Source organism: Lasioglossum baleicum, unplaced genomic scaffold (genome assembly GCF_051020765.1).
Source record: "Lasioglossum baleicum unplaced genomic scaffold, iyLasBale1 scaffold0021, whole genome shotgun sequence".
Taxonomy (NCBI): domain Eukaryota; kingdom Metazoa; phylum Arthropoda; class Insecta; order Hymenoptera; family Halictidae; genus Lasioglossum; species Lasioglossum baleicum.
Window position 1 is genome coordinate 3,588,586 of NW_027469081.1, and position 12,407 is coordinate 3,600,992.

At 40.0% G+C, this 12,407-nt stretch overlaps 1 protein-coding gene across 2 annotated transcripts in view; it reads left to right on the forward strand.

Annotated features, from left to right (window-relative positions):
- LOC143219282 (cyclic GMP-AMP phosphodiesterase SMPDL3A) overlaps positions 1-7,561 on the forward strand; it is a 107,515-nt gene extending 99,954 nt beyond the window's left edge. For both annotated transcript variants that reach the window (XM_076445295.1, XM_076445296.1), the window contains 3 exons: positions 2,207-2,316; positions 2,447-2,622; positions 6,280-7,561. In XM_076445295.1, coding sequence (XP_076301410.1) covers positions 2,207-2,316; positions 2,447-2,622; positions 6,280-6,535 — 542 coding nt within the window. In that variant the 3' untranslated portion in view covers positions 6,536-7,561. The remainder of the gene's footprint in view (positions 1-2,206; positions 2,317-2,446; positions 2,623-6,279) is intronic.
- Positions 7,562-12,407: the final 4,846 nt, after the last annotated feature.

Genomic DNA, 12,407 nt, shown 5'->3' on the forward strand with positions numbered 1-12,407 from the left:
CGGAAACGCCAGGAGCCAAGAACGATAATCAATAAATTCCCCGTGCGAGCCGTTTAGCAGAGGAATACTTCGCTGCCGTTTTACAGGCTCCTTTATTGGTCACGCCACGTGGTTGATGCGCTTTAAAACTGTTCCGCTTTACGTTCCTGCAGTCCTGCACACGTCCAGGCTGTTTTTCAAAAATGATCGACAAATGTAGAGCCACCTTTCCATATCAGAATGGCGAAACACAGCTTCTCCTTAATATTAAACAATTTGGAAATAATTGAGAATTTTGGTTACAAGCAGTTACAGCGACTCCTACTAATATTCGGACACTCTTAAGGAGAGACGATAACTTCTTTAATAATAAAAGACTTCGATAAAGGAGAAGGTTACTCAATTCGGTCTGTATGTGCCTTTTTTCCGCTTTTTTTCTATGTATGTTCACCTTGTTCGCCGTTTTCATCTTGTAGAGTATGTCCCCGGGGTGGTCTCGTGAAAAAAATTTTTGCATTTTTTTCATTCTTTGCGGTTTTTATTGCAAATAACCAATAAGACCGAAAAACCATTCTACGGTGTTCTACAAATTCTGCTCGTTCCACTAAAAAGTGTGAAAAAAGAAAATTGTATAAAAAAAAATTGAACCGACTTCGAAAAAACGCACTAAAAAGTATGAAATAATTTCCATTTAATTTATGCGAATACACACGAACTTAAATACAGTACAATCTTTTCGGAGGCGGCGCAAAATTGAAAATTTTCGACACTGGAAATTACGAAAATCCTTAAATCCTTCTACATGCTTTCACATATTAAAGTATCTTCTCTTCCTGCGTACTGATGTCCAAGTCCACCATATTCCAATGAAATCATAATCAGCAATATCTGTCATTTGGAAAATTATCAATTTTGCGCCGTCTCCGAAAAGATTGTATTGCATTTAAGGATGTTCTGGAGGTACAATGGGAGACAAAAGTACAAGAAATTCGAAATTCATCAATACATGGCAATGAAAGCCATTCATGAGTATATTTTGCATTAAACATTTGCTGTAGCTATATTCAGTAGTCTACACTTGTCGCGTTTCCATGCTAGTGAGAGGCAACACGATAAATTTGACGTTTAGGTAACAGTTTATAATTTTTTTGCTCTGTAACTGTTTAGTGGATCCTAATAAATTTTTAACATAATTAATTACATAATTTTTACTACATATAAAAAAACTGGAGTTTCTAGTTGCGTTTTTTCAAGGTTTAAATAGGGTTTCAAGTGGAATTTTATGAATTCTCCATAAGAAGACGTGTTAAAATGTGCAAACTTTAAATTGCTGTAATTCTTAAACGGTGCAGTGAATCGAACCCAAACTTTGGTAATTGCATTAATCTAGTAAGAATTATATCTTGTCGAATTTTCAAAAATTTTGTTGCTTTTTTATATACCTCCAGAACATCCTTATGTTCGTGTGTATTCACATAAATTAAATGGAAATTATTTCATACTTTTTAGTGCAGTGAATCGAACCCAAACTTTGGTAATTGCATTAATGTAGTAAGAATTATATCTTGTTGAATTTTCAAAAATTTTGTTGCTTTTTTACATACCTCCCGAACATCCTTATGTTCGTGTGTATTCACATAAATTGAATGGAAATTATTTAATACTTTTCAGTGCGTTTTTTCGAAGTCGGTTTATTGAGAAGTCAGAACAATTGGTTCGCTGCGCAACGCGACAAGAATTTCTGAAAAAAATGTCACTACGAATATATGGAAATTGTAGGGCCTGTAGTTAAATGCATTTTCAGAAGAACAATGACGTATTTACATGGCGCTGTTTACTGTGAAGCTGGTATTTATTATTTTATAAATTGAAATAACTTATAAGACTTGCAATAAAATAACCCACAATGTCTATAAACTACTCTCATAGAAGAACTAAACCGAATCTACAGGCCATTCTATTGGGTTGGCAAATAAGTCCGTTCGGTTTTGTAGAGTGGATTGCAATTTTGCAATTTTTGAAAAAATACCTGTTCGCATCGTGTAGTGCACTGATTGCTCTAGCTTCCCAGAAAAGTTCAAGTCGTATAGTCGTGTATACATGATCGTATAGTATAGTTTAAAAAAAGTTATCGTTGTTTTGAGAGCGTCCGAATATTAACGGAGCGAGTGTAATAGGAACGGTTGGTATATTGTTTGTGATTATGAAACGACATTCGTGCCGCCAGGTCTGCCGGTATCTTGGATAATGATGGCACCCAGTATATCGCCGAGCACGCCCGGAGGGCCCAACAATCCAGGGTTGAGATTGTACAAGTTCGAAACCAATACTGGTCAGGTAGGTTGAAACGTGTTCAGCGCGGCGTCCATAATCTCTGTCCGGCCCCCGCGACGCTCTATTTATGTGACGCGCCTCGATTGAAAGAGCTGCGAATATATACGATCCCCGTTGGTTCTGTCGTATTCAGGTCCTGGATTATACGCAGTACTATCTTGATCTGCCGGATGCGAATATAATCGGGAAGGCAAACTGGCAGGTCGAGTACTCTCTTCTCGAGCACTACGGGCTTCAGGAAATAACTGCGATCACTCTTCACGACTTGGCCGAGCGGCTCACGCAATCCAATGATAACGCTTTCGTCAGGTACGTACGGAATTATCGGGGCACTGACAAATTTTTCTATCCGACGACTACGGGCGCGACGTGACCGCGATCCTATCGTCGATGTTTCATCCTTCATCTTTGCGCCTCGCTATGCCGAACTTGAGACGCGCCCGCCCGAGAAAAATCGAATATCGCCGACCACATATTTTAACACCTGAATAACACCCACGACGCGCCACATTATTCCTATCCTATTTTCCACCGAACGTAACACCGAATCTGTCGAGCATTCAAACGACACAGGCTGACACGTATTGTCTCTTAAAAATGGCAAGATTAAAATTGATAAAGTTACAACGAGCAATTTCATGGAGAAATGTTAGAAATCACTATCGCGAAAATTTCAACCCCAAGTTTCTGGTTTTAAGCGATCAAGGCTGGAAAGCACCGCGCACACGACGCACTCGCAACACGTTACTAGAACGTTCGAAAATATTTACGACGTCATTCATAAAGCTCTGGACACTTGGTGTGTCGTTCTGAAAAATACATACATTCTAATCCGAATACAATTGCCGATGTCAGATTTATTACCGTTGTCTCGTTTCTATTAAAATATTGTTTTCCTACAAAGTAGTTACTGGAAACAGTGTGATGAAAACGTATTTGCAACTTGTGTTTCGATAAATCATTATTTGAGCGAAGTTCGTTAACGTTAAATCGATATTTCAAAATGACTATCGGGAAATATGAATTTTATATTGGAACGGACAGGACAGCTTTCAAGAAATATTGCAATAAAAATTGCAATCGAGCAAGTTCATAGATTCGATTGCATACAAAGAGGAACACGTTGACTGCTACCAAAGTTCGACGCCTAGAAAATTCCACGGGAACAATGCGAGTAAACTGGAACAATGAAATTTGTCATAACGATCATTACTTTAATTTCTTTCGAACCTAATACAATTCAATATTTTCAATCGCAGTAAAATTTTATTTCTTCCATTATATCACAGTGAAAGATTAATGTCTATAACCTGTTGACTTAGACCAGTTCTGATGACCTACTTTAAACACCGTCGAAATATGAACAACTAATGATTTTAATTTAAAATGATTAATTGAACAATTAATGTCTATAACCTGTTGAAAGTTTAGACCAGTTCTGATGACCTACTTTAAACACCGTCGAAATATGAACAACTAACAAGAACAAGCACGATCTATGCAATTTCCCATGAAAAATAAAACTAACAAGCGTACAACTCAGATCCACCCTCGCCCCCAAAAACTTCATCAGTGCAGGTTCGCCGTTACAAACTTCCCCCGCATTTATTAACACGAGTGGCCGGAATCCCGGCGTAAGATCATCCCGTCCATTAAACCGAGCAACATTTCTCCAAAGTTCGAGGCGTGTTCCGATGTCGAACAATTCCCTAAAATGCTGGTATCTTCATCGCAGCCCCCGTAAAACGTTTGCGTCCTTTCGCCAAGGGGAACCTTGAAATATCCACGCGGGCGGGCACAAAGCCCGTTAACAGACGACTGACGCAAATTGCTCGTGACAAAGTTACACAGCGACGCAGCACCTGTACCCAGCCCAGGGTGGCAAAGTGCCCGACACCGTGAGGGCAACATTTACATGATCCGATGCGGCGATTGCGTGGGAGGCTTGCCACGCTTTACTGAACGCCGCCCCCATTCAGTTAGTCGAACGACGGATTAATAATTTCCATATTTCCCGAATAATTACCCGGGCCGCTGATAACTTCGGTCGGGTTGACGATGATAACTGTCTACCCTTTTCAAAGCAGATCCGTTGCGATGCTAGCTGTAACCGATAGGATCCCGGGCGGGTGCGAAGTCGGCCGCCTTGATTACAGAAATTCCTATATAGGAACGCTATGATTCATTAAGAAACATTAATGTCTTTCCATCAATGTCTACCAGTTCATATTTTTTCGTATATATCCCTCTAACTTCTCGTTCGTTTACCATATCAACTCGAGATTTTGTGATCTCGCTTCAGAGGACGCATCCAATATCATGTGCAAAATGTAAATTTTCTTCTTTTAACCCCTAATCGTCGGGAAGATTTCGATCAAAGTTCTAACAAATATGAATATTACGCCTTTCTTATTAACTGCAATAAGATCTGACTCGTTCGCAATCAATATTTAAACATTAAGATAAATGTAGCCGTACAAAAAATACAGGGTGTGTCCGTTAAGTCATGTCACCATTTTTTAGGGATATCCAGTAGTGCAGTTAAAAAATTTTCAAACACTTAAATTGCAAATCCGCATATGGATTAATAAATCCTATAAATCGGATTATTGCGAACTCCAACACTCTATATAATAGTATTGATTATTTTAATGGGTCGTTACACACTTTCAAAAAAAAAAATTACGCAGGATTAACTTATAATATCAGTACCTTTTTGTACCAACAGTTTTTATTTATGCATATCCTTTCTTAGTAATTTATGTTAAGTCTTTGTTCTATTGTAAACATTTGTGTAAATGGACGAGGTCCGTTCATAATAAATAAACAATAATAATAATAAAAAATGTTTTAGACAAAAGTTTCTCAGTACTTGGTGAGCTACATGTTCGCATATTCTTAAATCCGAAAAAATGCTTTTTACGTAAACAAATAAAGGTCACCATGACTTTTTTAAATGGCATTATATGTTTTGGACATCATAGGATTGTTTTTGACGTCGAGACGAATTTCACAGTGTACTATACTATGACCTTGAAATTATCTGGAACTTGAAAATTTTGTGTTCTAAAAAAAATGTCTAAAAAATTGTGACATAACTTAACTTAACGGACACACCCTGTATAAATTTTCCTTTCTCTTCTACGGTGTCTCTTCTAGGGTGTCCCAGACCACCCGTACCACCCATTTATAATCTAGAAAATAGGTTATTTTCAAAGATTCAAAGTGTTTCTTTTATAAATCAGATGTACACTCTATCAACGATATTTTTAACTTCCGGTTTCGGCCGGAAATAGGTGATTGAGGCCGGAAGTTACATTTTTCAAATGGAACATGGTATTTTTTATTACGGATTCGGATTCCATGCGAAAAAACAAGAAACTTTTGTCGGAAACATTTTTTCAAGAAATGTCATTTTATGTCCTTTATGTAACCTTCAAAATGAGTCTTGGCGAAATAATGTTTTCACTTTATTCAAGTAATGAACTTTAATCAATAAAATATTTTTCACTTTGTTCGATGATCTTTTGCCATCTTTCTGGCATCTTTCTCGGTTATGCCAAGAGCAGAAAGTGAAAACGTTATTTCGCCAAGACTAATTTTGAAGGTTACTTAAAGGACATAAAATGACATTTCTTGAAAAAATGTTTCCGATAAAAGTTTCTTGTTGTTTCGCATAGAATCCGAATCCGTAATAAAAAATACCATGTTCCATTTGAAAAATCTATCTTCCGGCCTCAATCACCTATTGCCGGCCGAAACCGGAAGTTAAAAATATCACTAGTTGATAGAGCGTATATATATATCTGATTTATAAGAGAAACACTTTGAATCTTTGAAAATAACCTATTTCCTAGATTATAAATGGGTGGTACGGTTGGTCTGGAACACTCTGTATACAGTCACCTCTAGAAATTAAAGAGAGGGCACACGTGCGAGCATGTTTATACGTTTACGTTCTCGCAGATATTACGCGGCGAACACGGTGTTCCTTCCGCGGGAAGTCGAGCAGATTTGGGGCTGCGGCGGACCATTAAACGGAGCCTGCGCCTTGCACCACTACTGCACCGTCACTAGGCTGAACCCCGAGTCGTACAAGGAGTGTTACTCGTCGTACGCTTTCGCGTTGGCAGCGACGGGACCATCTACGTCGCCGTTGCACCTGACGCTCTTCCACCTGCTGGCGTTGCTAGCCTGTATCGAACTGTTCCGGAACCGGTAGGTGACGATCGATCCATCAAGAACGAGGGACAGCTGCCAGTGACCAGCAACGCAGCCGCCGCCGTGGCGCAACCTTGAACCAAATCTTGCTCGTTAGACAAACCTGTGCGTGGTCGGTCTGACGATAGCAACAACGACGACGAAGACGACGAATGAGGAGTAGCGACGTCGCTACGAGTTCCAGTTCCAGGGGAAACCGGTCTATCTTGTCTCTGTGTCTGTCTCTTTGTCTCTACGTCTTCTCTGTAAGGGTGTACACTAGGGAGGATGAAACTTACGAAACAGGCGAACTCGTGCGAAATTCGTCGTCGTCCTCTCTCTCTCTCTCTATCTTTCTCTCTCTCTCTCGCGCGCGAAACCCGGCCCTGAACTCGTTTCCGAAACGACGGAGCAGATCGTTTACCCAGGCGACACGTCCGCGCGATGCTCCCTTTCAGCGACCGGGACGCCGGCAAACCGATCGAACGATCGTTTAATTACTTGGTCCGCGAAATTTCACGGTCTCGAGCGCAATTGGCATCCGGTTGGTGGCGAGCGGTTTCACGGACGGGGGGTTGGAAACCGGGGACAGGGGGTTGTTCCGATGCGAAAGCCGGTGCGATGACCTGGCCTGACCGCGAAACGGGGAAAGGGAGGCAGGACGAGAGACCAAAGGTCCTCGGATCGAGGGGTTGAACGGGGAAACCAGTCATTGATGTTGTACTTACTTCTCTTAAACGTTCGGTGTACGTTGTTTTAAGACGGGAGATTCTTTGTAGCGCGAGGTCCCGCGCCGCGAATAACCGTCGGCCGGGGACCACGAGCGGTGAACACTGCGCGCGTGTGTGTATGTGTGTGTGTGTGTGCGTGCGTGTGCGTGTGCGAATCTGCGATCGTTTAGCCAGCAGCGCGAAATTCTCCGTCTTGGTGGACGCAGGGACACACGCGACGAGAACGTAATAGCTTCGAGAGCCATGATATTCGTACCAACGTTTTGCGATTGTCGGAACAATACAGTATTTCTTAATAAAGGAATCATGGATTTGTACAGAGCTCGTCTTCATTTCATCCTTGCCCCGTTTCCGTTTCCTTCCGGAGTTCTCCTGCTTCGATGATGGAGTATTTTCTTTCGTGCGAGTCCCGTTGCTTGGAGATTTGCTGAAGTCGGAGCTAATTTAACCCCTGGTCGATTAATGCGATTGTAATAACACGGTAAGTATTTTTCAGGAAACACTGGCTCGAATTCGGAACCAAGTAATTCTTATTTCTGTCGCTTTCGTCGAGATTGCAGGTGGATTGAAGATCTATAAGAAAACTATAGAAATCTTCTAATGAAATGAAAATTTCCTTTCCGTCTGACAGATTCGGCGAACACTTTAGAGCTTGTTACAGTACAGGCTTTAAGTCCCTTCGATTGGCAAGAACTCGAGGTTAAGAACCTTCGGTTGGTTATCAATAATTTGACAAGTTTCCCAATTTGTAGAACAGAATTATTGAAAGCACGAACATCGAAATCTGAATGATCACATCTTTCATTGTCGAATATTGTTCGATTGTTCTCTCATCGAAACACACACTGTAAACTGTTTTAATCAATTTGGCACAGTTCAATCATTATTTCTACATTGCTCTAATTAATTATTTCCGCGCTGTTATTACCGCACTAACATCTCACCTGTAATATATCGTGTTTTTTTTGTGTTAAATCGCTGAATTTACCGCGCGAACGCGCGTTCAACCGAATTCAAATCCGATAATTGGGGGGTGCTTTGCATAATTACTACGGCACATTAACACAACCACCACTCCTTAACAATTCAAGCAGTCTAGCGATACCTAAACGTCCGACTGAAGATTGTAAATTATCTCGCGGTATATTGAGAAATTTAAGGTGCATAGTACCTTCATCAAATGATAAATAACCTGCCCTAGATAGCGGAGTTACAACCCGCGCTATCCATTTTCGAATTTAGTAGATAAACAAAATTCTGCGGAGAAACTGTGTGGCCACGATCGATCCTATCGGTTAACAGATTAATTGTCGGGTGAAAGCTCGACAAAAACTGATGAATAGACTGCGGATCTTTATGGATTTATGAAGAAATTAGTTGGGTGAAATATGAAACAGTAATACGTTAGAAAAATTCACGAAAATATGGTAACGTTGGTTTTAACGTAACAAAGTCATTCAGGGATGAAATCAATTTTTCTTTTATTTCTGTTTCACAGAATCAATGCAGAATATTTTCATTTGGCATAAAGTTTCGTAGTCTATTGACGAACCAATAAGAAACTGAATCTGGAAGGGTATTATTCTCACCGATCATGCTGACAAGACAACCTGTCGAAGCCGCGGCGGCCTTTTTATTTCGATCCCTGAAGCACCTCTAATTAGATGAGCCAGCTCGTCGCGGCTCGTTTTCAGAAGCCGATGAGCAGTTACCTGAATCCAGAATTTACTCGGATAACAAGATAGACCGGGGAGGTCTCAATTAATTCCGCAGTCGCTATAGTTAGCAGCTAGCCAACTTCCGTAAACGAGCTCTCCCGGCTGGCGCACGCGGTGACAGCAAATATGAAGATAAGTCGTTCATTAACACGAAACGGACATTTAGCGGAAAATGCGAGAATTTTGCCGGGGTAATGAGACTCCGGGCTTTGCCTCCACCGGAACCAGGGGGTAAACGAACACTTCCTGACCACCGGCGGTGGCATCCTCTCGGACGCCTCCGTATAAGCACTGACACCCCTGTCCCAGGTGTTACTACCCAAACTTCAACTCTGTGGTTGTGAGGAAGAACGCCGCGTTTCACATACAGTAAGTCGCGATTTGTTTTCCATCGCCGATTACGAGCAGGGAGAGAGCTCGTGTAGGGATACTATTTTTTTATGACAGATGATGAACGTAGAGACGGAAGGCATGTTAACACGGATCGCGCTGTCCTTCCTTGCGCCCGAAACTTTTTTTTGCCCGTCAGTGGAATAGAAATCGCGACTTTACTGTACTTTCACTTTCGAGATATTGCCGTTTGAAGTTTGTACAACGAATTTCGTTGTTCTAGCGAGGTTTCCTTGTTTCTCACACTTTGCGTGATATTGCATATTTGTATCATTATTACGACGATACTTTGATGACGATAATGTAGAGTTGAGATATCATCTAAATTAGTATTGTTATTAATATTTCAACATTACCAATCATTCTGTAAGTTTTTTTTCGATTTCAAAACTTTTATTGACGATTTTGGTATACTATTGAACCGAATTGAGCACCCCTTCTTGTACCATTACATTCTATAAAGCTTTGCGATCATAGTCCAATAAAAATTTCTTCCGGATTTTTCCGGATTGGAGAGTTATAACTAATTTAAGTAGAAATGAGCGTCGAAAGTGGCTACGTTCGTTTCGAAATCGAAAAAACACTTACAGAATGATTGGTAATGTTCAAATATTAATAACAATATTAATTTAGATGATAACATAATAAAATCTGTGAGTGCCCTGTACACCTACCTGAACACTGTACATCGTACTCAAAGCATTTCATTATCACTACTTTTCAAGAGTTTCGGATAACCTGGCGACAAAATGTTTCGAATAAAAGTTGAACAGTACTTAAACGTGTACAAAATTCTATATTTAAAATTCCGAAGAAAAAATTTTTTTCTACGAAAAATAACAAATATTTTGATATTTTAATGTTAAAATACATTTTTTATTTCATAATGTTATAGCTGGCGTCAAGACGAATCCAACGACCTACTTATTTATGACCCTGAGCACATAAATAACGCTGCAATATTTTATTCCCGTTTCTCAGCGGAATACCCCATTGTGCGCCGGGCGGTTTTATATTTCTATTGAAGCTTTTGTTTCTCGTTGTATGTGTACAAAAATATTAAGTAAATGAAAATTTGCATGTGTCATTGTTATAATGCGACGTATAACGATAAAGTTTCGTTCATTTTGTATTTGTATTAGATTTTTTAAAAGCATGTTTACCTAAAGTGCGGCCCGCTGTAACGTTACGCGTCATCGTAGTGGCCCGTGAAACCATTTGGGTTGGCCAGGCCTGCTCTAAAGCTCAATTAACGCATAAACTGAAATTATTTGAAATTGTCACGTGCACCGTTTTTTTCCTGACAACCACAACAGAACTGGCAGTTACGATGCCCGGATGATATTGCCGCACGTGTCGCGAATCGCTCGCAAGGATTTCGCGCAGCAGCCACGAGGATTTCAAAGTTTCTCTCTCTCTCTCTCTCTCTCTTTCTCGGCTGGCAGACATCGTCGAAGTGACGCGCCAATAAAATTCCTATTGACGTAAACTCTTTTACGTCGTCTGGAATTCCGATATTTCTCAATGACGGCCAGGCAACCACTCGCTGCCAGGCGACGGTCTCGACGACATGTAGAATTCACAAAGCGACCCCAGACGATGTCAACCATCTTTCACTCCCCGCGATAGAGAGGAAGATGGACTGCGGAAACTTGTTCGGAATTGATTTAAACACTCGGAAGACGCGTGTACATTATACATAGCTCGGCCGAGAAGTTCCGTCGATTGAAGTTCGTTTCAATCACTGCTGTTCAATATAAGCTCCGGAAGTTAGGAACCTGCCTCCGCTTCGAGCCACGTCCATTAGCTACCCTGCCCCATTTCCGCGCGACGCTATTTAAACCGCGCTCCCGAGACGAATCGCTTAAAATAACGCTTTGCTGTGCCGCGGAAAAGCGATCAGAGTAAGTAAAACGTTCTTTTCGTTGGTATTTCTACGCTGGTCATTTTGCGAGGAAGAATAAATTTTGTCTTGTGATTCATTTAAAACGCAGTTTTGGATGTCATCGTTAATTAGGGTTGCCAGAAATATTTTATCCAAATGTAGAGGAAGTAGTGAAAACGATATATGAGATAGGCTCAAAATATAGGAGTTCAAGTAAAAGAGGTACACAGCACATTATAAACCTTTTAATTCAAACAAAGAGAGATTTTTGAAAATTATATGCTATTCAAATATGATATAGGAGATCAAGTTCATATATTATTATTATTATTATCATTATTACATACGTACCGAGGACCGAGTCCGTTATACAAATGTGTACAGATTTTACAGCACAACTGATAAAAACAAAAAGAAGACATAACAAAAAAAAAAAGAGAAAAGTCAACCTAAAATCTTAACCCAAGTCTTAACTAAAATATACATAAAAATGGACCGCGCGAAACTAAACAAATACAGGTATGATTAACAAATAGTATCGCGCAATTTTGTTTTGAATGTCTGTAACGTGCCGTTAAAAAAATCGATATTGTTGAAAAATATGTTAGAGCTAGCAATAATGCGATTTAATGGATTTATTAATCCATATGAGGATTTGGATTTCATTGTTTGAAATCCTGCTTTCGTTCTCAAAACACGTTCAGGTACGTAGAAATTGATTTGCCTCAGGGGTGCGGGACAATCTATATTATTATTAATCAAATTGAAGATAAAGCTCTGGTCGCGGAAACTGTTCTACGATCGGATAATGTTTTAAGGTTGACTGTGTTTAATATTATAGAGTAATTATGAACAAAGAATGACATTGGGTTGTTTGTCTTATATGCACAAAACCTGAGGAATTTATGCTGCACTGTCTCTAGCATAATTTCATATTTAACGCTTATCGGAGACCATATAGTTGAAGCATATTCTACCTGGGAACGGACAAGGGTAATATACATAGCAACCTAAGTGTATGGATTGAATGAAAATCTGTGGAAAAACGAAGTATGAAACCGAGCATTCTTGAAGCGGAGTTGACAATGTGATAAAAAAAAAAACTTTTTAAAAACCACGCTTATATGAAAATGCACTAAAAAGTCGGAGTGGGAACGCGTAGTGGAGTAG